General features: G+C 35.8%; 1 protein-coding gene across 1 annotated transcript in view; it reads left to right on the top strand.

Annotated features, from left to right (window-relative positions):
- SPATA5 (spermatogenesis associated 5) overlaps window positions 1-27,119 on the top strand; it is a 370,207-nt gene that overhangs the window by 295,964 nt on the left and 47,124 nt on the right. Inside the window, exon 15 of the mRNA XM_030313115.1 lies at window positions 126-290. Within this exon, the coding sequence (XP_030168975.1) occupies window positions 126-290 (165 nt within the window). The remainder of the gene's footprint in view (window positions 1-125; window positions 291-27,119) is intronic.

Here is a 27,119-nt window from a genome sequence, read left to right as displayed (position 1 = left end):
AGTACTTGTTTCATGTACTAATTATGAGTAATAGTGGGTTATTCATGAGATTCTAGATATCCACCTTTCATGTGGAATGTCAGTTCTGAGCTTGGTTTTTCTGCATTGTCTCATCCTCTTTACAGGCTTTGATGCGGCCTGGAAGAATTGATAGAATCATCTATGTGCCGTTACCAGATGCAGCAACAAGAAGGGAAATATTTAACCTGCAGTTTCATTCTATGCCAGTCGGTAATGACATTGATCTGGCTGAACTCATCCTCCAAACTGATACATATTCAGGAGCAGAGGTAAGACAGTTCTTCTCAAAATACCTTGGTGGCAGGAAAACAGTGGGTTGGGGTCATTAGCAAAAAGACTGCTTGAGGGGCGCCTGGGTGGCGTAGTCGGTTAAGCGTCCGACTTCAGCCAGGTCACGATCTCGCTGTCTGTGAGTTCGAGCCCCGCATCGGGCTCTGGGCTGACGGCTCAGAGCCTGGAGCCTGCTTCCGATTCTGTGTCTCCCTCTCTCTCTGCCCCTCCCCCGTTCATGCTCTGTCTCTCTCTGTCCCAAAAATAAATAAACGTTGAAAAAAAAAATTAAAAAAAAAAAAAAAAAAAAAAAAAGACTGCTTGATGCCAAAAATAGCCATATGTTAAGAAATCTTAAAACAGGAAATGCACTACGTGACAGGTAATCACTAAATTAAATTTCATTTTACCTGGCCTGTATTATATCTCAGTTGTTTTTACCTGGCTTCTGTTGCTTCTCAAAATGTAGTCTTCAGAGAATTAACATGATACAGTGGAGAGAACACTGGGCGAGAAGTTTCTTCTTTCTGGTTTCTTGATACATCAGCTTCCAATCATTCACACACTTCTCTGGATTTTGATTTCTTAATCTATCAAATGGAAATGATACACAGCTTTACATATTTTCTTATAGAGAGCATAAAAATGAAATTAGGATATCATGCAAGTTTTAGGAAGTAAAAGATTTGGCAGAAATTGTATTATTACCATCTTTTAACATCTTGGACAATTATGTCATTCTACTTGTATATTAACAAAGATTCTCTCATAAAAACTGTAAAAGGGACAATCTACCCTTAGTTGTGAAAGTATACTCTCAATAGGAACAGCAAGACCTCTGTGAAAATATGAAAATTTTAAGTATGGCAGATAAACACTTTTTTTTTCACCTTAGCAACTTTTTAGTTAGGCCATTTTTATTTACAAAATAAAATTCTACTAAGATAATTGTGCATCTTTTCTGCATACATTTCTTAAGGAAAGGACAGACTATAGTCCTCAAAATAGAAATATCTTCTGAATACCACTGATAAGGATTTGTACTGGGAAATTAATGTTTTTTTAGTAAGAAATGGTAGATTCTTTTTATTCTGAGTTATTCAATAGACTGAGACTCTACATTCTATCTGCTTACTATTGTTTGTAATCTTTCTTCTGTATATACCAAAGAGATTCATACATAACAGATCATTAGTGGTACTCAGAGAGTATTGTAGATAAATTTACATGCAAAATTGGACTGAGTCTATCATGCAGTCATAGCTAATTACAACAACCAAAATAAATCCAAAATCTCCTCACTGTTTTGTCTCAACTATGAACTATGTATATTTAATTTTCCCCCTGTAGAGAGGGGAAATTTTCACTAGAGGTTAAAAAAAACAAAATCCATGTAGAAAGTACTTTGAGAGGCAGTTGAAGTACATTCCTACCTGAAAAAATAATCCTTATGAGCATCTTTTGGGCACGACTGTCCATTAAGTTAAAATGAACATCTAGTTGCTGTTAACTGACTGCTCAGGTATTTCTAGAATTCAGTTTTTGATGTGAGACCAAGGGTAGCATCGTGTATATATATATATGTCACTTTACAGGAAACAGCAAAGGGAAGAAACCATAAATCTTTCACTTGAGCTGAGGGAAGTGGAAGAGCAGTTAGCAAGGTATAAATGTACCTTTCTCACTTTGAAGTAATTCATGGTAGTAACATAGAGATGAAAAACAAAAATCAAAGCCAATGAGGTTCATCTGGCTAAAAGGAAAAAACTCAGGAATTATTGTACCAGCTTGCTAGTTCTTATGTAGTGCATGCCTTATTGAATCTATAATATAAGCACATTCATTTCTCATTAATTTTTTTTCTCATTAATTTTTATATCAGATCTTCTAATAATAGTCACAGGAAAAGTCGCAGAAAATTCTGTGCCTCGTTGAATGACATTTTTGGTCCCATAATGTTGAGGTGGGAGATGTATATCCCACTATGGTTCTAATTGTAATCCATATATTATTACAACTTCATAGGAATTTTGTTCAGAGCTGTATCTTAGTAGTTCTGGAATTTTCAGTTTGAGCAAGACAGATTTATTTCATATTGTTTGTTTTGGCTTTGTTTTTTGGTTTTTGGTTTTGTTTTGTTTTTGTTTTTGTTTTTGTTTTTGTTTTTTTGGTCTGATTTTTTTAGGCAGTTCACACAGGTGCTGTGTGAAGGTATTGTTTGAAGAGAACAATTACGTTCTTAAAAGTCTTAAAATTAATAAATAGGAAATTTAAGACTGATAACATTTAGCTTCAAATAAAATAATAAGTTACCATCTTTCCCCCCACCTCTTTCCATCAGAATGAAAATGATGCTGCAATATTGAAAGCTAAAATTCATTTTGATTTTTGATTTTTTAGCAGTAAGACCAATTCAAGCTGGAAACTCAGTCACCTGACTCCTACAGACCCAGTGCTTTACCACTGATATAACTAATTTATTTCTTCTTCCGGCCAAGGCCATAGCCTTCAGCACAGAATCTAATACATAGTACGTATTTATCAAACATTTAATGAACAGAAGAAGAAAAGAGATTTTAAAGATTGTATTTAGGAAAAATAAACTTCCCTTTGTTATTTACCATAAGGAGAGCCCTCTAACTTTGTAGCAATACACACTGCTACAGGCACAGCTACTTTTTCAGATTTAGAGTGTGTCTCATTGGCCACTCTTGGTATCAAATGAAAATGGTGATAAATTGTCTTCATTAGAGAATAGTATCATCAATATTATATAATTGGTATATTATGTGTATTATATATTAATTTTAAACTGTATATTATTAGCTATATATACAAGAATTTGGCCAGGTGAGCCAGAGATGAGGAATTTGCTCACACCATTGTCTATCTTTTAGAAACATAAGATGTTTAACTGTGGTGAGTGTTTTGTTGTTGTTGTTGTTGTTGTTGTTGTTGTTGTTTTAATTAAAAAGCTGTTGTTGAGAAGGGTGCCTATCTGCCTCAGTCAGTAGAGCATGTGACTCTTGATCTCGGTCTTGTGAGTTCAAGCCCCACCTTGGGCATCGAGCTTACTTTAAAGAAATAAATAAATGACAACCCATGAAAGTCTATCGAGGGTGATTGTAGATGATATGGGTACTTTTAAAGACTGGGATGGAAGGAAGTTACTTTTTTAAAATGTTTTCTTTTCACCTGGTGCTTTATTTTGCCCTGTTGTGTTGTTTCTTAAAAGCTTACACAGGCACAGTGTTTCAAATGGCTTCTCATACCCTTCTGAGTTACTCCATTTTCCCTCCCTGGAGAGGGTATACAGAGAACTGAAACATTTCTTTAATTCTCAGAAGAGTCCCCACAGTAAGTTTGTTGCCAGCTGGAAGGGGAATAGGGTCACTAGGGAACAGCCTTTACAGAGAGGCTGAAGCAGGTAGCATCCTTCAGCCATCCTGCGCCTTCTACTCCCTGGTGGCCAAAACCTCATTGTCTTTGGTTTCTTGGCTGTAGCTTCCAGTTAATGGAAAAACATGTTGCCATTTAAAAGCAGATGGGAATTCAGTTCAGGAGGAAATAATAAGTCTTTTTTGGTTATAGCTATTGTTTTCTTCTGCTTTGATTTTTGTTTTTTAAGTTATTTGTAGCAGATTCCACTTCATTTTTTCATTTGTCTTTTATCCAATTAGTTACTTTAGGAAAACTTTTATCTTACCCAACCAACAGGAAATCAACAATCAAAAATATATGCACATGAAAGGCATAACTGGGCCCACTACCCATGTGCCATGTGCCTGGGAACGGAGGTGACGAGTAAGATATGTAATTTCCTCTCTGTGTAGGAATTTGCTGACATAGGCCGACAACTAGTATCTGTAAAATTTGAGTTGAATGTTTACTTGCTTTTGGATGTTAATTTCCTTTTAGTGATTATCTCATAAAGTGAAATTGATAATATGTCTAAGAGCCAGGTATCAGTTATACATTTTATAAATAGTATAGGCAATTCTAACATTTATTTTATATATTAAGATTTGAGGATTCAACTTCCAAGAGAGGCAGTAAAGGGAAAACAAAAAAGAATTTTAGTGTTGCATTGGAGTAGACTTTTAATACAATAGTAGTCTTTTTCTTTCAGGATAGTTACAGACAAGTTATTCAACCTCTTAGAACCTTAGTTTTCTCATTTTTAAAATATCTAGGTGACTGAAGTTGGGTTTTTTTTAATTTTTTAAATACTTTTATTTATTTTTGAGAGAGAGAGGCAGACAGAGAACAAACAGGGGAGGGGCAGAGAGAGGGAGACACAAAATCTGAAGCAGGCTCCAGGCTCTGAGCTGTCAGCACAGAGTCCGACGTGGGGCTCAAACCATGAACTGCGAGATCATGACCTGAGCTGAAGTCCAATACCTAACCGACTGAGCCACCCCAGCACCCTGTTTTCTTTTCTTTTTTTTTTTTTAATGTTTATTTATTTTTGAGAGAGAGAGAGAGAGAGAGAGAGAGAGAGAGAGAGAGAGAGAGAAACAGAGTATGAGCAGGGGAGGGGCAGAGAGAAATGGAGACACAGAATCTGAAGCAGTCTCCAGACTGAGCTGTCAGCACAGAGCCTGACGTGGAGCTCGGACTCATGAGCTGTGAGATCATGACCTGAGCTGAAGTCAGACACTCAACTGACTGAGCCCCCCAGGCGCTCCAATGACTGAAATTGTTTTGAGGGTTAAATGAGGTAACAAATATAAAAGCACCAAAAAACAATGTGTGACACATAAAGAGTGCTTCATAAATGTTACTTCCCTTCATTCTTTCTTCCTCTTATCTGTTCACTATTTATATTTACCACTGAAGTTTTAGATGATATTGCTATAAGATGGTAATGTTTTGCATTCCCTCAGTAACCATATAATATAACTGAAAGCTAAATAATAAATGAGTTGCTTCTTGTTCTTTTCTTCAAAATATAACATGTGCTTAGTATGGTGATTTTAGGGTAATCTTATCAACCTACCGCTAGAAAGTCTTCTTAAAGCAATTTGTTAGAGTTAAATACATTCCACACTAAGTTTTTAAAAAGCTTTAACTCCATATAAATTTAGTCTCTTTATCCTTGTTTGACTAAAATGATTACCTTGCCCTGGATTTTGTTTTGTAGTCTTTGCCCTTCTGGGTCTAATAGCTCAAGGTCTTCATGCCAACTTGACATTAAAAAATTACCTCCCAGTGTAACTCATTTATTCAAGAAGGCTCTAGTCACCATGCTGAAGCTATTATAGCTAATAAAGGGAGAACCGTAAATTAATTTACTGTCTTGTTGATTAACATTCCTTCTGACATTGTCTCTCTTTTCTCCAACACAGTGAAAACAGAAAAAACAATTATAGCTATTTAGGATGTCTGTACTCTTCCTACATGAAGTCTCTTGTGACAATTTTTCCCAAACTAAAAATCAGGATCAATGTGTTCGAATGTGACATAGATTGACTCTATCCAACAATACCTCTGAGATAGTGATAAACAAACACCTGTTAGCCAGTCTCAGGCTCTCTGGTTAGTATTGTTAGAAAGCAGCTTGGCAGGACTGTTCCTGTCCCTAGAGTGAAGCAGAGTACCACAGTACTTAGCAACCTCCTGTACACTGTAACCTACTTGTCCTACCTAATCAGAAACTGCCCTATGAAAACATACTGCTACAACCAACTGGTCTACTGCTTTTAAGATCCTTGTTATCTCTCTACCCCTTCATGTGCATTTACCTTAAAATTCTGTACCCCAGAGTTTCAAAATACTTTTTTACATAACCTACTGAAATCACTGCTTTGTTATGAAAACACCCCAGCACAAGTGACTTGTCTTTTAATTCTTTTACACTGATTTCTGTTTCCCTTGTTTAGCTCTTTGCACATTTCCCCCCGTAGTTATTTTAATATGAGCAGCCCCATCATCTCCCCCAAATAAACTAAGATTCTCTACAGCAGAAACCGGGTTTTTTTTTTTTACTTCTTAGACTATCTCCAGTGTCTCATAGTCAGTGGATGTTAATGTTGGATGAGTCATAAATTTATGTGTTAATCTGTCATTTCACCAACAAAAAAATGTCAGTTTTAACATTCACTTAAAGTGGAATTTTCTAGTTTTAAATGTACTTTTGTACACATTATCTATTTGAGAATCTTAACCCTATGGGAATAGTGCTATAACAAGAGAACTAGACCCAAGCAAAAACAGTGGATTTGTCTGAAGTCCCACAGCAAATAAGTGACAAACCCAGGACCAGAAACCAAATCTTTCAACTCCTCCTAAAAGACTCTTCATGATTTCTCCATTCCTCTGAGTCATCTAAAGAGTCTTTGAAAGTGTTTCAATATTCCCTTTGACATATCTGAATCTTTGGTAAAGGCTTGCCTTCTTTTATGAACAGTGAGTTAGTGAACTAAACAGCAGATATGAAACATCTTTATGTTTTTATATGTACTTATCTTATATGTGATTATTTTTAGTTACCTTGTTGTCATCCTCCCAAATAAGTATAAGCTACTTGAAGTTATATTTTCATCTATTCATTTACCATATTTTTCAGATATTGAGAATAAGGCCTGCAGTTTTGAAGGAAAAACATATAAACAACTAAGTTCCATATAATGTATTCATGTGGCACGATCTAATGATGTGCAGAATACTTTGGGAGAAAGAACAGGGTGTGACTCACACTAGCTGGGATTGAACGAAGGGATAGTCGATCTGAGTGTTAATGGGTGAATAGGAGTTCCATAAGTAGAGTTCCATAAGCTTGGAAGAGAGCATTCCTACCTGATAGAAAGGCAGAGATGCACAAAAGAACACAATATGGGCACCTGAGTGGCTCCATTGGCTGAGTATCTGACTCTTGATCTCAGCTCAGGTCTTGATCTCAGGGTCATGAGTTCAAGCCCCACATTGGGCTCTGTGCTGGGTGTGAAGCCTATTTAAAAAAGAAAAGAACATGGATTGTTCTAGATTTGGTTAAAGGTTGAAATATGACCAGAAGAAAGAGTCTGCCTATAGAAGTAGTAGGTGATAAAGCAAGAAAAGTAGGTAAGACAATGTGAAGGACCTTGAATATCATCCAAACTTGGCTTTTCTCCTTTAAGCATTGGAGAACCATTGAAAAAGTTAGTAAGAAATGTTGTCATCAAATTTGTGCTATCAAAAGATTGGTGGCATTTTGTGTCAAAGCCACCATTAAGTAGCCTACCCAAGCGCTAAGTGAATTAAAAAAATATGCTCCTTGGTCCTACCTGGTGACAGCTACTTGCCAGATCAAAAGGCTTGTCAAGCAGAGCATGAGCTTTCATAAAGTCCGTATTTCAGTCCTTATTTACCCCCTCTCCCCCAAGCTGGGCATCCTTGTATGGACACAACATTCACATCTTTACAAAGCTGTCTCATTTTTGGCTTATCCACTTTTCAATATCCCTCAGAGTGCCCAGCACCGTAATTCATATAAAGTTCATATGTAGTCATTGAATAAAGAAATTTAGATTTTTACAGCCCAAGTAGATAAACTATTTTCTGTGACTTTAAGATTTGCCTCATAAACCCTTGGACGAACATATTTTGTGAATGGGATAAATTATGAGAATTTGTTATTTATTACCCATTATGGAGGGAGATGGGAATATTAAAGATGTCTTTATGCAGTGTCTTTTTTGGATGCGAGAGTGGTCTGGCTGCAACATCTGTCACCCCATTGATTGTTAGGGTTTATTCAGCTGATCTGGCTGGCTAGACTGGTGTCCTCTTCCTCTCTCATGGCTCCACGTGCATACCTCCCAAAGCTATGTGTACAGTTGAAGAGGACCATTTTTTGACGGAGGGTGTACAAGTAGCTGCACTGCCCTGCCAGAACATCCAGACAGGCTCTCAAGTACCATTTGTAGGAGAACATAGGGTAGTCTTAAGATTCGACACACATCCAAATGAGGTCTGCCTTGCTTTAGAACAACAACAAAGATGTCTTTTGTGCAGCGCTAAACCAGCCATGAGGTGCAGCACCTGGTATGAATGGCCAAAGTGTTGAAAGTAAGGTGTGTTATGTCTTCTGAGCCGTCTTATCACATATAATACTAAATATAAGCTCCTAGGGCCAGCACCTTATCTCCACAGCACTTTTCGGTTGCTAAAATGTGCCTACTCTTGCAAATGAATTGATAGAATCTCTAGAGCAAAAATCAGCGTATACTGAAAGCAGATAGTCAGGCTGTAACTTTTAAGGCAGCTCACTACACCCCTATTCTTCCCCGTTCCCCACAATTTTACAATCTACATACTTACAGAAGAAGTTCGGTAAAAGCCAAGATCTAGACTTTAATCCTATTTTGGCCATGTATTACACTATTAGTTTGGCTAAATCAGTTATCATTTCTAGAACTCAGTTTTCATATTTTAACAGGGGAGGTGGGAATATGGTCTCTGTGATTCTTTCTTGTGTTAAAAATCTATGTGGTTATATACCTGTCATAGATTAAATTAATTGTATAAGGAATCACTTAGGGATTGGATTTCTAGGGATATATAACATGGTTTTGTTTCCTTTACAATGCTTCTAGAAACCTGGGATCTTAGGGTCTTAGTCAATGTCTCTAAATATTTGCTACTGTGGCCTAGAGATTCTAATCATAGCACCAGAGGAAGAGGAACATTGAAAGAGTGACAGTGCATAGAATTCAGAATTTAATAAAATTCTCCTTAGCAATTTTCCACTGAATGAAAATGAAAGTTTTATCTGCTCAGAGATGCCCAGTGATTGTGTGTGTGTGTGTGTGTGTGTGTGTGTGTGTGTGTGTGTGTGTGTGTGTTTCTGGAGGCATTATGATAAAAAAGTGTTGTAAAATGGAAATAAACACCAGCTCACTTTTTCCCTAAACTCTTTGTTATGAAAGTAAGTGTAAGTTACAAAGTTATAATGTTCATTTTAATGTGCAGTTTTTAAAATGTCCAGTGTATGGAGATATAAACATCCTCTGTATCTGTAAACTTTAGCTTCTACTCAAATTGGCAATACAAGAACCTTAATTCAGCTTACCTGAAGGCTATTTTATATTTTAGATAAGATGTTTACACCAAAGCAAATCATTTTCCAGAACACCTTGTGCTGCAATACCTGTATTACTGACTCCTTGCCAGATGTTTAAAGCTGCTGTCAGCTTACAAGAAGCATTAGTCAGAAAGGAAATGGACATTGAATGAGAGCCTGGCTAGCAACAAACTTAATAGAGCATTTTATAACCAAATACTGAAACTTCTTTATAAGGAAGCAGTATATCAAGGCAACCAATTAGTCAAGACCTTATGATCTAGTCCCCAAACATCGGCCCAGGCTGAATCTGTAGCTATGAAGAATTACGCAAGCCAACAGTAGTGCTGATTTAAGCATTTTAATGTTCTGCTTTGTTTTTCCTTTTCCAGATCCTTAGTTTCTATTAACACATGTTGGCTCCCTAGAATTTTTGCACATTTAATCTATGCTTCTTCATTTTCAGAAGAGTTATAAAACTTAAGGGTTCTACGAACTTGAGAGGAACACAATTTTAAAAAGTTGTATAAAGCGTGCTATTAATTCTATTTTATAGATTCTGATAGAGTTGGATATTTTTGCTTGGTTATTTGAGGTGATAGAAGGTTAATTTCTAATAATTTGATTCTATATATGAAAAGAATGCCAAAAACATATGTGAAAACTGTTTATCAAGAATATTTTAAACTAGGGGCGCCTGGGTGGCTCAGTTGGTTAAGCGTCCGACTTTGGCTCAGGTCATGATCTCACGGTCTGTGGGTTCGAGCCCTGCGTCAGGCTCTGTGCTGACAGCTCAGAGCCTGGAGCCTGTTTCAGATTCTGTGTCTCCCTCTCTCTCTGCCCCTCCCCTGTTCACGCTCTGTCTCTCTCTGTCTCAAAATTAAATAAACGTTAAAAAAAAAAATTTTTTTTTAAAAAAAAAGAATATTTTAAACTATGCAAAATTGCATTTTAGTTAAGCAAATGCGTTATGGAATGAGAAAGATCTAAATCCAAATGCCTAATATCTCCTACCTTGTGATCAGCTTTCTTATATGTAAATAAGGTTTAAAAAAATCTCTATTTCATAGATCTATTGTCCAGAATAGATGAAATTCCTGTAAGGTACTTATCCTTGTCAGTAACAGCAAGTGCCCAATAAGTCATTTTCATTATATTTTTTTAAATCAGCAAACTCAATCTAAGTGATGTTTAACATAAAAAAATCCACAATCTGCTTATTTTTTATATTTCATTGCCTTAGATTTTATGAGCACTCATAATGAGTGTTTCATATGTATGTCATATTTTTAGTCTTAATAGTGTGTTCTTTAAATTCAAATTATGTTTCATTGTTACATGCAGTGTTTATTTCAGCTAGTTTATATTTATAAACATTGTTATCCCTATTTTTATTTTTTCTTGTTAAAGATGTATACTGTTTTTTACTCTCAAGTGTGTAAAGCTAATGTTTCCTTACAAACTACTTACATAATATCCCTGTATCAGCATATTCTTCAAGGTAATCCTAGTTACTAGTATACAACTTAATTCTAACTTTTTTTAACATAAATTTTGTTGGTTGAAAAAAGTGAACGTAGCAACTTCAGAAAGTTGAGGGTTTCTGTTTCTACTAGAATAATCACTTAGGAAATAAGCATTCCTAATTACTGTGCCCTTTTATTTAGGTTAGGTTTAAACCCAGGTATTTAGGTAAAGCCCAGAAAGCTAACACTAATGACAAAAGCACTACATGTCATTTGCTGTATGATGGTGACATAAGGATGTTCTCATTCTTCATCCCCAAATGGCAGTTTCTGAGCTCTCAAAGGTGTCATTCTATTAAAATGCTACTTAAACTCTCTAAAATGGTTGTTCAGAGTTGCAGTACAGTCATTATATTGTTCTTAAATATATATAACCTTCACCATGTTTTGGAAATTTAAAAACAGAATCTAACCTTTCCTTAAACTAGAAAGAAAACTAGCCTTATTGAGATCTTCAGAGCTCTCTTTTTTTGTTTAATCTATGTTTTCAACCTCCAAATATTATTGCTGGAGTTCTTTAACAATAATTAGCTCTCTTTTTGCTATTAAAATCTGGAAAATTGATTTTTTTTTTTTTGCTTTTATATTTTAGGAAGGTTTCCTTATTCAAGACATTATGTGTAATGCACATGCGGTATTTACCATTGTGGAAGTTTCAAATTATAAACTAATTATTTTCTCTTTTTCTTCAGAATTAAAAAAAATTTCACTTAAACTGTTTTTGGCATTAGAACAAGACATTCTTTCAGTAGTAGCAAAAGTAGCCCCTTGGCATATTTTTTTATTCACTTCAAAAGAATCCTTAAGGAGTGGTTTTATATTTAAAACCAAGAATTTTATTTAGTTTACCTAGCATTAACTTCTTGCCAGAATCCTTAAAAATATAAAAGGTCAAACAAATACTCTCAGATATAAAAATAGTAGTCCCCCAGCATTTCGTATTTTGTTGTTGTTGTTGTTGTTGTGCCCTAAGCCTATGCTAGAACTGGAGATTGGGGTGGGGAATCATTTAATTCTAAAAGTTGTCAATTCAAAATGAAATTTCTTGTTATACCACTGAGTTGGCCATAATTGACATGAAATATTCACACATGCACAGGTTCACAAAAGCTGGTCTGATGGTTCATTAATGGCTTCCTTATAGTTTAATGAAAGACACTTATGCTGTGACTTCATCTGTCATTCATTTATGAAATTAGTATTGTACATCTGCTTTGTGCCACACATCAAAAACCTCCTGCCATGGCTAGTCCACTTTAATTTTAAACCCTATGGGATATTTTCATGGATAGATTAATACCTTCAGTGCTTTAATTAATCCATTAAAAATTTTTTTTAATGTTTATTTATTTTTGAGAGAGAGGGAGAGAGACAGAAAGAGTGCGAGCAGGAGTAGCGCAGAGAGTGGAGACAGAATCCAAGCAGGCACCAGACTCTGAGCTGTCAGCACAGAGCCCGACACATAGCTGGAACTGATGGGCCGTGAGATCATGACCTGAGCGTTGGACACTTAACTGACTGAGTCACCCAGACACCCCTAAATTATGCATTTTAAAAAAAATATTTGTTTACAAAATTTTAGAGAATTATGTAAAGTAAGTTACATTAATATTTTCATTCATTTTGTACTTGTACATACAACTAAAAAGCAATAATTGAATTTTAGGGACATAATAAAATAACTCAAGTAAGGACAAGACTTGGTTGCTATTATACATTTTAAATTATGTAAAAATTAAAACACATTGAAGTTCAACTTTAACATGACCTAGCTTAGTATAAAATTTGGTTTAATGTGGACATAACTTGGATCCTACCCCAAGTGGTTTTTTGCAGTTAGTACCAAGAGACCTCATAATAATAATTTTTCCATAATAATATAGCATAAAATAGTATATAACTATGTTCTGTATTATTTTGAATTATTTTTGATATTCAAGTAGTGATACATCCTAAGGACCTCCAAGGGGCCTAAACATAACTGCATAGGTATTTAAAGAATCAGTTGACCTGCTGCCTGAACCACCTTCATCTGTAAAGCTATGTTTAAATATAGCTCTCTGTATAAATTGAGCATGTTCTGTAAGCTAACCATTCATGAAGATAGTATATTCTCTTCTTTGATAGCCAATACTTTTGGTGATCAATGTATAATTCATGTTTATAGTCATATAATAGACAAAATGTAGAATAAAGCAAAGGAGAATATTGCTACCATTTTATGTGCTTCACAGGGAAAGCCACAGCCTTGGGGGGGGGGGGAGATGTCAGTGTCTAATAAGTTTCAAGCTTTCTTTCCTTTTTTCCTAATGGTAATTGCTTATAATTTTTAAGTAGTCTGCAATGGACTGAATTTTGTTTCCACAAAATTCCTATGTTGAAGCCGTACCCTTGATGTGATTATATTTATAGGTAGAGCTCATAAGGAGGTAATTACGATTAAATAAATCCATAAATTCATAATAAATTCATATGTGGGACCCTAATAAGACCTCCTGTATGCATAAAAGAAAGGCCATGTGAAAATACAATGAGAAGGTGGCTGTCTGCAAGATAGGAAGAGAGCCCTCACCAGGAATTGACCATAGGGGCACCTGACCTCAGATGTTTAGCCTCCAGATGTGATAGTAAATAAATTTCTATGCTTCCATCACCCAGTCTTCAGTATTTTGTTATTGCAGCCCGAGCAGGCTGAGTCCATTATAGTTCGCATCTTTATAGCACTGGTTATGTCATATTTTGAGGTTCTTTCTTTGTAACTAATGAAGATTATTTCTGTTAATTTATAGTCATTAATTTCAGCCTTAATTGTCTTTGAGAATCAGATGATTATAGGCAGTTCCTAGTTTACCAAAAATTTACAGTAAGTTGCCTTTTGAGAATTCAGAATATACTTCTTTCTAGAAGCAGTGCTTCTAGAATGGATAGTTTCCCATGGTAGTCCCCCAAAATGTATTTCACCACTAGTATAACTAATCTGAAAGTTGCAAACAAGTTGTAGCTCCCAGAGCAGAACATGCATTATTAAAGCCAACCAAAGGAAAAAAGATTTTATTTTCTTGTTCAGGCACAGAGCGAGTTCTGTGGAAGATTAGATTAGACAAAGTTTGTCTTCACTTTTCACCCTTCACCTTCCAAGTTTTCTGTAGCACCCCCCCACCCGCCCCAGCCCATATCCTCTAGACCTGCTTTTCTAAGTGCTTTTTTTTGACAGTCCCAATCAATGGTCTCAGAAAAACATCTGACTGAATCAAATCAAATCATCAGTCAGTATTACTACAAGGGCATCTGCATTTTTAAAAATTTTTCTCTCCCAAATAAACCTCTAACTGGTTACTTTTCCAGTTGTATAAAAACAAGTGAATAAAAAAGAATTCCAGAGTATTCGACTCTGCTTTCTGTAGCTTTTCTTGTTCTTAACTCTTGCTGTCCCCCTTCTGCTGACTTTCAAGATACTTGAAGGGCTCAAGTTTCCTTGTAAAAAAGGATTATTCCACACTAACAGTTTTTACATTAAAAAGCATTCAATGAACATAAATAAAAGTGTTTACAGTTTGTTGAAAGGACTTCCCAATCCTTTCTATTGTATGCAATTACATTTTTACATGGTTATAATCAAATTGCATAATACATTTTATTGACTCTATAGTATTAGTCTAACTCATCTTAAACACTGCTATTATATTTTACTGAGCCTTATTAGGGGACTTTCAGGAAGAAGTTAAAAGGAAGATAATGGTAATAGAAGATACTGTGGTAAGTGATTTTATACTTGGGAAATCCTTATATTTTAGAGGATAGTTTAAAACATTGTCTCTGAAAGCATTAGAGTTCTTTGGAGTTATTTCAGGACTAGAATAGAAGCACAGAAGGGAAAGGATCTTAGAGCCCCTCACCCAGGCTTCAGTTGGGGGAGCTCAATTTTAATCTGTAAGATTTTGTTTGATGACAAGGATTTGTTCCTAAAAGAATTTTGGTTTGAAGGCCCCAGTTTAAGATGAAATTCATAGTTTAAAATGCAGAAAATTCAGTTTTCCACACAAGCACCAAAAAGACAGCTGAGATAAAGAATAAAATTAATAACCAATTCCTGCCCTTTGTAAGAAGCTTTCTTTATTAAACATTTTTATGTAAAATTTTTGGAAATATATTAGATGTAGAAGTAATCAATTAAAGAACTTCTAAAGAGAGGCACCTGGGTGGCTCAGTCGGTTAAACGACCGACTTCGTTCTGCTCAGGTTATGATTTTGCAGTTCATGAGTTCAAGCCCCTCATTGGGCTCTGTGCTGACAACTCAGAGCCTGGAGCCTGCTTTGGATTCTGTTTCCTTCTCTTCCTGCCCCTCCCCTGCTCATTCTCTCCCTCTCTCTCTCTCTCTCTCTCAAAAATAAAACATTAAATTTTTTTTCAGTGTTTTATTTTTGTTTTTGAGAGACAGAGACAGAGTGCGAGCAGGGGAGGGGCAGAGAGAGAGGGAGACACAGACTCTGAAAGCAGGCTCTAGGCTCTGAGCTGTCAGCACAGAGCCTGATGTGGGGCTGTAACTCAGGAACTGTGAGATCATGACCTGAGCCGAAGTCAGATGTTTAACTGACTGAGCCATCCAGGCACACGTAAATAAAGCATTTTTAAAAATTTAAAAAAAAAAAAGAACTTCTAAAGAAGATATATTTATAAATATTTCATCACCAATCCTTCAGCATGACCCCTAAAACTAGACTATATATGCTTAACACCATATTTCTGTAGTATTTGTGTACAAATTCTGAAAAGTAGTATTTTCTATTGTCAAAAGATCATTTTTTTTTCTTTTTCAGTGATGCAAGTTATATATGGGAATCTCCTCTCCAAACATTTATCTCACTAGAAAAATTAGGAATGTTTCTCCTACCATACTAAAAGATATGCTTTGAATAGCTAGAATTATCTCATAAATGTCATTTTTAATAATATGTATATGTTTTATTAATAGATTTTAGTTTTGAGCAATTTTGGGCTTACAGAAAAATAAGTGGAAGGGGAGCCTGGGTGGTCCAGTCGGTTACGCATCCAACTCTTGATTTCAGCTCCAGTCATGATCTCACATCCTCCTTGGGATTCTCTCTTTCTCTCTCTCTCTCTCTCTCTCTCTCCCTCCCTCCCTCTCTTTCTGCCCCCTCCCACATGTGTGTGCTCTCCCTCACTCTTTCTCTAAAATAAGAAAAAAGAAAAAGAAGTGGAAGATACAGAGTTCTTATTTACCCTCTCATCTCCTCCTCCCAGTTTCCCCTATTATTAATCTCTTGCACTATTGTGATATGTTTGCTAAAATTGTTGAGCCAATATTGATATATGTATATTTTAATGTTTTATTTATTTTTGAGAGAGAGAAAGAGAGAGTGAATAGAGGAGGGGCAAAGAGAGAAGGAGACACAGAATCCAAAGAAGGCTCCAGTCTCTGAGCTGTCAGCACAGAGCCTGACACAGGGCTTGAACTCCTGAACCATGAGATCATGACTTGAGCTGAAGTTGGATGCTTAACTGACTGAGCCACCCAGGCACCCCAATATATTATTAACTAAAGTCCACAGTTTATGTTATAGTTCACTCTTGATGGTGTACTTTCTATGGATTTTGACAAATGTGTAATGACATTTGTATACAAGAGTACTATATCATATAGAATAATTTCACTTTCCTAAAAGTCCCCTGTGGTTCTGTATTCATCCCTACCTCCCTCATCCCAAACCCCTGATATTTTTACTGTCTACATAGGTTAGCCTTTTCCAGAGTGAAATATTATTGGAATCTTTCACATGTTTCCTTCATGTCTTTTTGTGGTTTGATAGCTTATTTCTTTTTACTATTGAATAATACTTCATTGTCTGCGTGTACTGTAGTTTGTTTATCCATTCACCTACTGAAGAACATCTTGGTTGCTTACAAATTTGGGTGATAAAGCTTCTATAACCATTATGTGCAAGTTTTTTTATGGATTTAAGATTTTATTTTATTTTTTTAATTGTTTTTAAGTTTATTTCTTATTTTGAGAGAGAGTGAATGGGCGAGGGGCAGAAAGAGAGGGAGAGAAAGACTTCCAGGCAGGCTATGCACTGTCAGCACAGCACCCAATGCGAGGCTCAGACTCACAAACTGTGAGTTCATGACCTGAGCTGAAACCAAGAGTCGGATGAGTGAGCCACCCAGGTGCCCCTGGACTTAAGATTTTAACCCTTTGGGGTAAATACTTAGGAGTGTGATTGCTGGATCATATGGTAAGAATATGTTTACTTTTATAAGAAACTGACAAACTGTCTTCCAATGTGGCTGTTCTATTTGCATTTTCACCAACAGTGAGTGAAAGTTCTTATTGCTACATATCCTCATCAGCATTTGATATTGTCAGTATCTTAGATCGTAGGCATTCTAATACGTGTATAATGGTATCTCATTGTTAATTTGCAGTTCCTTAATGACATGATGTTTAGCATATTTTCATACGCTTATTTGCTGTCTGTATATCTTCTTTGGTAAACTGTCTATTCAGATCTTTTGCCCATTTTTTAATTAGGTCATTTGTTTTCTTATCTGAATTTTAAGAGTTCTTTGTATATTTTAGATGTCACTCGTTTATTACATTGTTTTCTAAAAATTTTCTCCTAGTCTGTGGCTTATTTTTTCACTCCAATATCTTTCATAGAGCAGAAATTTAAAAACAAATTTCTTAATGTTTATTTATTTTTGAGAGAGAGACAGAGCATGAATGGGGGAGGGGCAGAGAGAGAGAGGGAAACACAGAATCCAAAGTAGGCCTCAGGCTCTGAGCTGTCAGCACAGAGCCCAACACAGGTCTCAAAATCCCAAACTATAAGATCATGACCTGAGCTGAAGTCAGATGCTTAACCAACTAAGCCACCCAGGCGCCCCAGAAATTTTTAATTTCAATGAATTACTAATTTTTTTCTTTCAAAATATATTTAGTAAGGGATTAAATGTATTATTTCTAGAAAAAGAGATCTATTTGGAATCAGTTTATGCTTTGTAAATGTTTATGGATTAAAAAATCACCATATTTCCTCACTGGTTTATTTTTGTCCTCATTTTATAGCTGCGGTGATTTATAACTTTTAATGGCAAGGGAGAATTATTCCCTCAAAGAACTGTTAACCATGAAGAAAACCATTCTCTTTTCTTTTGAACATTATGCTACTGTATTTGAGTCAGATATTCTGCCTGCATGAATAGAAAAACATTCTCCTTAGAAACTGGGACTCCCTACTCAATGGGAGTAGTTTTAACTTGGGCACATGCAGTATTTATATGTAGATCACACACTACACAATGGCAGTACTATACAGTCGTGTTTCAAAACACAGAAGTGTACTAGGAGATGATAGATGAGGAGAGGGACATTTTAAATGAGGAAGTACATTATAGAAAGAAGTTTTTATATTTTTTAAGATTTCTGTGATACAAAAACCTTGTCACATCACATATTGGTAGTGATGTAATAAAGTCTCATTCTCTAAGTTCTGCTAAGTCACTTTATGACCTCAAACAAGTCTTACTTTCTTTGTATTTCTGTATCTTTATGCTGAAGGAAATAATTCCTGAGAGCCTATCTTTACATATCTTTATGATGCTTACTTTGCACTATACTACCTGTTATTTTCAAAGAGTATTAGATCTAATGTTAGGGGAAATTGTCTATAAAAAATACAAATATTGCCCACATTATAAAATAGTAAGAGAGAAATTTAAAGCAAGAAATTTTGTTTCACATATGGTATTTTCTAATTTTTTAATCTCATTCAAAATTAATTGAGGATTTTTAAATGATAACAAGCTGACACGGCTTTTGGACATGCATCTATTTGGAATATATCCCAGTAGGTACAGAGCAGCAAAACACTGTCATTCTTTGGTAATTCTATTCATATTAGAAAAGCTTAAAGCATAACATTTATAGACTACGATTCTTTCTGCTTGCCCCTATGAAGAAAGCAGAGGGAAGGCAGATATAAAAACTGAGGAACTTACTAAATGGCATCCAAGTTACATAGAAATAGTGCCCTAAAATTTTGGGATTCTTTTGGCTTAATGTTTTTATGTCCTACTTTGTTCTTTATCTGATTTTAACTAGAATAATATTCTTAATATTTTTGTTATTAGACTCAAGTTCACCTAGCAGTTATATGCAGTGGGTCAACTGTCACCTCTTATGGAACCCTAAGTTACTGTCTCAGTAAACCAAGGGCAGATTTGTATCAGCAGTACTCCTATACCTGGCTATCTGAAATATTTTCCAGTATCTTAATAAGAGTTTACATTGCTTCTCTTTAAAAATGTGTTTTAAATTCTGAATCTTCCAAGTAAGCTAAATCACTAAAAAAAATTCTAGAAGAGATTCATAAGTCATCAAAATGACAAAAAAATTCAAAAATCTATACATAAACCTTTATAGTTTGTGAGGGAAGTTTAGAACTTCAGACACGCACTTTAGACTTTGAAGACAGTGTCCATCTTTAGACTTGCTCATCTCTCAATATGAAATTCTGCCCCATTACTAATTAATTTATACTGAGCCCACCAAAACCCATTTTTCCCCCAAAAGTTTTTTCCCAGGCTGACAGTATCTTTATTGTGAAAATACCTGGGATTAGGAAGGAAAAAAGCAGCAGAGGAGCAGAGTCTGCTGAGAATAACTCCAAAGATGTGGAGTGACAGGGTGTGTGGTTGATTCACTTTCTCTTCCTGTTTCAGTAACTGACACATCTTTTATGACCCTCGTTGGTAAAATTTTTCTGTAGGTGAATTGTATAATTAATATGAGATTAAAAAGGAATGAAATTAGATGAATGAACATTAGTTGAAACCATACTCTTAAGGAAGAAAGGACTTGTAAAGATAAAGATTTGAAATAGTCATTTTATTTAAAAAAAATGAATTAGTATGAAAATGAAAATTGCTTTTTTTTAAAATTGTCTCAGATAAAGTCAAATGCTATAGTTAATCTGAAGATTTCTGTTTCTAAATGAGTATCAGCGGATCCCTTTATTCAGCAATCTCTTTTTGGTGACACAATAAAAAAAATACCTTAACAAAATACTATATACTAAAGTACTACAGAGCAATCTAAGGTAATTTTTTGTGTTACATTGACTTAGCTTTACGTGTATTTTGGAGTGGAGTGTTCTGTTACCACAGCACATGTATGCATGTTTAGATCCACCCAGGTCATAAACAGGTGATAGAAATTAAAACTTCAAATTTAGCTGAAACCAAATTATCTTTCATATCTTGCAAGTTTCCCAAAAATTAACAAAGCTACCTTATAGGAGTCATAGAGTAAACTAGTGCCTTTTATTACATTGCTAAAAATGCCCATAGAATAGGTCAGGCCCTGCATGTTACAACAACTCCGGAGAATGAAAGCCTGGCAGGAGAACTAAATATACAGTTACATGTTGAGTGGCAATAACAGACAAGCTATCATTTGGAATTTAATATAGACAATAAACATTCACCTTTGCTTTTTCTACTCTCTCCTGCTTTCCTCTTTTTTTTTTCAGCTTTATTGATGTATAATTGACAACATTGTAAGATATTTAAAGTGTACAGGATGATGGTTTGATGTATATTGTGAGACTCCCTCTTCAAGTTAATTAACGTATCCATCACCTCCCATATTTACTTTTTTTGTGTATATGTGCAAAAATTTAGCTTCTACTCTCTTAGCAAATTTCAGTTATACAGTAGTGTCATCAACTCTAGTCATCATGTTTTATATACATTAGATCCTCAGAACTTTTATAAATCTTCTGAAAATTTGTACCCTTTTACTAACTTCTTTTGATTTCTCAAATTCTACATTCCTAGGCAACCACTTTTCTACTCTCTGTTTCTGAATTCAACTTACCTTTTATTTATTATATATTTTTTATTAGGCTCCACATATAAGTGATACCATGCAATATCTGTCTTTGGCATATTTCACTTAGATTAATGCCCTCTATGTTCACCCATGATGTTGAAAATGGCAGGATTTCCTTTTCTAAGGCTATATTATACTCCATTGTGTGCGTAAGGACGTTTCTGTATTTACACAGACACACCACATTGTATTTATCTATTCATCTGTTGATGGACACTTAGGTTGTTTTTATACCTTGGCCATCATAATTAATGCTGCAGTGAACAGGGGAGTACAGATATCTCTTCAAGATATGCTTTCATTTTCTTTGGATATGTACCCAGAAGTGGGATTCGTGGATCATAAGGTAGTTCTGTTTTTAATTTTTGGAGAAACCTTCATACTGTTTTCCATAATGCTGTACCAGTTGACATTCCCACCAGCAATATACAAGGGTTCCCTTTTCTCCACATCTCCACCAGTATTTGCTATTTCTTGTCTTTTTGATAATAGCTGTCCTAACAGGTATGACATAATGTCTCATTGTGGTTCAGTTTACATTTTCTTGATTAGTGACGTTGAGTACCTTTTAATTTACCTGTTGACTGTGTATGAATTCTTTAGAAAAGTGTCTATTCAGGTCCTTTGCCCATTTTTTAAATTGAGTTATTTAGGTTTTTTTGCTGTTGAGTTATGTGAATACCATATATATTTTGGATATTAACTCCTTTTTGGAAATATGGTTTGCAAATATTTTCCCCCATTCCATGGATTGCTATTTCGTTGTTTGATGGTTTGCTTTGTCTTGCAGTTTGATACAGTCCCAGTTCTTATTTTTGCTTTTATTTGCCTTTGATGTCAAATCTAAAATATCATCACCAAGACCAGTGTCAAGGAGTTTACTCCCTATGTTTTCTTCTAGAGATTTTATACTTTCAGGTCTTATGTTCAAGTGTTTAATCCATTTCAAGTTGATTTTTGTGTGTAGTATAATACAGGGATTCGGTTTCATTCTTTTGCATGAGAATACCCAGTTTTCCCAATACTATCTATTGAAGAAACTGTCTTCCCCATTGTTTCCTCTGTTTCGGGCTCCTTTACTGAAATTTAATTGACCACATTTGCATGGGTTTATTTCTGGGCTCTCCATTATGTTCCATTGGTCTATGTGTCTCTTTTTATGCCAATACTGTACTGTTTTGATTATGATAGCTCTGTAATATAGTTTGAAATCAGGAAGTGTGATGCCTCTAGCTTTGTTCTTCTTTCTCAAGATTTCTTTGACTATTCAGGGTCTTTTGTGGTTCTATACAAATCATAGGATTATTGTTGTATTCTGTGAAAAATGCCATTGGCTTTTTGGTTGGGATTGCATTGTATCTATAGATCACTTTTGAAATGGACATTTCAACAATATTAATTCCTTTAATCCACAAACATGGGATATGTTTCCATTTACTTGGTCTTCTTTAATTTCTTTCATCATTGTCATAGTTTTCAGTGTACAGATGTTTTTTTATCTCCTTCAATAAATTTAGTCCTAACCATTTTAATTTTTGAAGCTATTGTAAATGATACTGTTTTCTTAGTTTCTCTTTCTGATAGTTCAGAGCTAGGTCACCAGACATTCACTAGGTCCTTCTAGGGAGATACTGGCGACTTGATTTTATTGTTTGAGCAAGCCAGAAAGAGAAGGCAGGGAAATGTCTGCCGGCTTCCCCCAAGGATTGCAGCCAACCCTAAATGCACACTATAATTAAGAAGCTAGGCCCTCAGGCAGCAGCTTGTAAAGTATGCATTCAGACCCCCTTCCAGGAAAGACTAGAAGATGTATAGTTTTGTTGGTTCCCTCTGTGCTGAGCCCTAAGGGGATAGCTGCAGTGAATGCTCATCTGCCCGTGAAGCACTGCTTCTTTGTTTGCCGTAGTCTTATTAGTCTCATGTATGCCAGCCCTGTTGGCTTTCAGAGCTGGATGTTTGGGGAACCCAATCTTCAGGTGGGGCCCTAGATGTGTGGTCCAAACCCTTAACTCCTCAAGGACAAGTTGAGAGGTGGGGGTTTTCTCCAGATTGTATGATGCTGTGCCAGGCGTAGAGTTTTTAGTAAGAGTACATCTTAGCCTTTCCTACCCACTTCAGTGTATTTTCTCATTTGCCCAATGTATAGGAGTCCCTCATAGATGATTGTTCCATGTGTATACATTTGATGTATCTGTGGGAACAGAGAAGTTCTGGAACCTCCTATGTTGCCATCTTGGTTGACTTCCTAACTGCTTTTCTTTTTATAGTATAAAATCAAAATTCTTTTAGTGATATCAAGCATGCAAGGGATAACCAAAGACCAGACCAGAAATGGATGTATTTCTTTGCCAAGTCTTGTTGCCTGCATTAAGAAACTAGCAGCTGCCAGGGGCACCTGTGTGGCTCAGTCAGTTAAGTGTCTAACTTTGGCTCAAGTCATGATCTTGCAGTTTGTGAGGTCAAGCCCCATGTCAGGCTCTATGCTGACACCTCAGAGCCTGGAGCCTGTTTTCGGATTCTGTGTCTCCCTCTCTCTGCCCCTCCCCTTCTCACACACACCCTGTCTCTCTCTCTCTCTCAAAAATAAATAAACGTTAAAGAAATTTTTTTTATTTAATTTTTTAACTTGTTTTATTTTTTATTTTTTTAAATTTACATTCAAGTTAGTTAGCATATAGTGCAACAATGATTTCATGAGTAGATTCCTTAGTGCCCCTTACCCATTTAGCCCATCCCCCCTCACACAACCCCTCTTGTAACCCTCAGTTTGTTCTCCATATTTATGAGTCTCTTCTGTTTTGTCCCCCTCCCTGTTTTTATGTCATTTTTGTTTCCCTTCCCTTATGTTCATCTGTTTTGTACCTTAAAGTCCTCATATGAGTGAGGTCATATGATTTTTGTCTTTCTCTGACTAATTTCACTTAGCATAATACCGTCCAGTTCCATCCATGTAGTTGCAAATGGCAAGATTTCATTCTTTTTGATTGCCAAGTAATACTCCATTGTGTATATATACCACGTCTTCTTTATCCATTCATCCATCAATGGACATTTGGGCTCTTTCCATACTTTGGCTATTGTTGATAGTGCTGCTATAAACATGGGGGTGCATTTGTCTCTTCGAAACAGCACACCTGTATCCCTTGGATAAATTCCTAGTAGTGCAATTTCTGGGTTGTAGGGTAGTTCTATTTTTAGTTTTTTGAGGAACCTCCATACTGTTTTCCAGAGTGGCTGCACCAGCTTGCATTCCCACCAACAATGCAGAAGAGATCCTCTTTCTCTGCATCCTCACCAACATCTGTTGTTGCCTGAGTTGTTAATGTTAGCCATTCTGACAGATGTAAGGTAGTATCTCATTGTGGTTTTAATTTGTATTTCCCCGATGATGAGTGATGTTGAGCATTTTTCATGTGTAGCCATCTGGATGTCTTCTTTGGAGAAGTGTCTGTTCATGTCTTTTTCTCATTTCTTCACTGGATTATTTGTTTTTTGGGTATTGAGTTTGATAAGTTCTTTATAGATTTTGGATACTAACCCTTTATCTGATATGTCATTTGCAAATATCTTCTCCCATTCCATAGGTTCCCTTTTAGTTTTGCTGATTGTTTCCTTTGCTGTGCAGAAGCTTTTTATTTTGATGAGGTCCCAGTAGTTGATTTTTGCTTTTGTTTCCTTTGCCTCCAGAGATGTGCTGAGTAAGAAGTTGCTGTGGCCAAGATCAAAGAGGTTTTTGCCTGCTTTCTCCTTGAGGATTTTAATGGCTTCCTGTCTTACATTTATGTCTTTCATCCATTTTGAGTTTATTTTTGTGTATGGTGTAAGAAAGTGGTCCAGGTTCATTCTTCTGCATGTCGCTGTCCAGTTTTCCCAGCACCACTTGATGAAGAGACTGTCCTTATTCCATTGGATATTCTTTCCTGCTTTGTCAAAGATTAGTTGCCCATATGTTTGTGGGTCCATTTCTGGGTTCTGGGTTCTGTTCCATTGATCTGAGTGTCTGTTCTTGTGTCAGTACCATACTGTCTTGATGATTACAGCTTTGTAGTATAGCTTGAAGTCTGGGATTGTGATGCCTCCTGCTTTGGTTTTCTTTTTCAAGATCACTTTGGCTATTTGGGGTCTTTTCTGGTTCCATACAAATTTTAGGATTATTTGTTCTAGCTCTGTGAAGAATGCTGGTGTTATTTTGATAGGGATTGCATTGAATATGTAGATTACTTTGGGTAGTATTGACATTTTAACAATATTTGTCTTCCTATTCAATAGCGTGGAATCTTTTCCCATTTTTTTGTGTCTTCTTCAATTTCCTTCATAAGCTTTCTATAGTTTTCAGTGTATAGATTTTTCACCTCTTTGGTTAGATTTATTCCTAGGTATTTTATGGTTTTTGGTGCAACTGTAAATGGGATCAATTCCTTGATTTCTCTTTCTGTTGCTTCATTGTTGGTGTATAGGAATGCAACCAGTTTCTGTGCATTGATTTTATATCCTGTGACTTTGCTGAATTTGGATGCCTTTTATTACTTTGTGTTGTCTGATTGTAGAGGCTAAGACTTCCAATACTATGTTGAATAACAGTGGCGAGAGTAGACATCCCTGTCTTGTTCCTGACCTCAGGGGGAAAGCTCTCAGTTTTTCCCCATTGTGGATGATATTAGCGTTGGGTCATTCATGTATGGCTTTTATGATCTCAAGGTATAGTCCTTCTATCCGTACTTTCTTGAGGGTTTTTATCAAGAAAGGATGCTGTATTTTGTCAAATGCTTTCTCTGCATCTATTGAGAGGATCGTATGGTTCATATCCTTTCTTTTATTGATGTGATGAATCACATTAATTGTTTTGTGGATATTGAACCAGCCCTGCATCCCAGGTATAAATCCCACTTGGTCATGGTGAATAATTTTTTTAACGTATTGTTGGATCCAGTTGGCTAATATCTTTTGAGGATTTTTGCATCCATGTTCATCAGGGAAATTGGTCTGTAGTTCTCCTTTTTAGTGGGGTCTCTGTCTGGTTTTGGAATCAAGGTAATGCTGGCTTCATAGAAAGAGTTTGGAAGTTTTCCTTCCATTTCTATTTTTTGGAACAGTTTCAAGAGAATAGGTGTTAACTCTTCCTTAAATGTTTGGTAGAATTCCCCTGGAAAGCCATCTGGCCTGGGACTCTTGTTTTTTGGGAGATTTTTGATTACTAATTCGATTTCCTTACTGGCTATGGGTCTGTTCAAATTTTCTGTTTCTTCCTGTTTCAGTTTTGGTAGTGTATATGTCTAGGAATTTGTCCATTTCTTCCAGATTGCCCATTTTATTGGCATATAATTGCTCATAATATTCTCTTATTATTGTTTGTATTTCTGCTGTGTTGGTTGTGATGTCTCCTCTTTCATTCTTGATTTTATTTGTTTGGGTCCTTTCCTTTTTCTTCTTGATCAAACTGGCTAGTGGTTTATCAATTTTAATTCTTTCAAAGAACCAGCTTCTGGTTTCATTCATCTGTTCTACTGTTTTTTGGTTTTGATAGAATTGATTTCTGCTCTAATCTTTATTATTTCCTGTCTTCTGCTGGTTTTGGGTTTTATTTGCTGTTCTTTTTCCAGCTCTTTAAGGCATAAGGTTAGGTTGTGTATCTGAGATGTTTCTTCCTTCTTTAGGAAGGCCTGCATTGCTATATACTTTCCTCTTGTGACCGCCTTTGCTGTGTCCCAGAGGTTTGGGGTGTGGTGTTATCATTTTCATTGACTTCCATATACTTTTTAATTTCCTCTTTAACTTCTTGGTTAGCCCATTCATTCTTTAGTAGGATGTTCTTCAGTCTCCAAGTATTTGTTACCTTTCCAAATTTTTTCTTGTGGTTGATTTCGAATTTCATAGCGTTGTGGTCTGAAAATATGCACAGTATGATCTTGATCTTTTTGTACTTACTTAGGGCTGATTTGTGTCCCAGTATATGGTCTATTCTGGAGAACGTTGCATGTGCACTGGAGAAGAATGTATATTCTGCTTCTTTAGGATGAAATGTTCTGAATATATCTGTTAAGTCCATCTGGTCCAGTGTGTCATTCAAAGCCATTGTTTCCTTGTTGATTTTTTGATTAGATGATCTGTCCATTGCTGTGAGTGGGGTGTTGAAGTCTTCTACTATTATGGTATTACTATCGATGAGTTTCTTTATATTTGTGATTAATTGATTTATACATTTGGGTGCTCTCACATTCGGCGCATAAATGTTTACAATTGTTAGGCCTTCTTGGTGGATAGACCCCTTGATTATGATATAATGCCCTTCTGCATCTCTTGATACAGTCTTTATTTTAAAGTCTGATATATGTATGGCTACTCAGC

The sequence above is a fragment of the Lynx canadensis genome, chromosome B1 (assembly GCF_007474595.2).
Source record: "Lynx canadensis isolate LIC74 chromosome B1, mLynCan4.pri.v2, whole genome shotgun sequence".
Taxonomy (NCBI): domain Eukaryota; kingdom Metazoa; phylum Chordata; class Mammalia; order Carnivora; family Felidae; genus Lynx; species Lynx canadensis.
The sequence above is the reverse complement of the archived record's forward strand: the minus strand, read 5'-3'. Positions and strand labels throughout refer to the sequence as shown.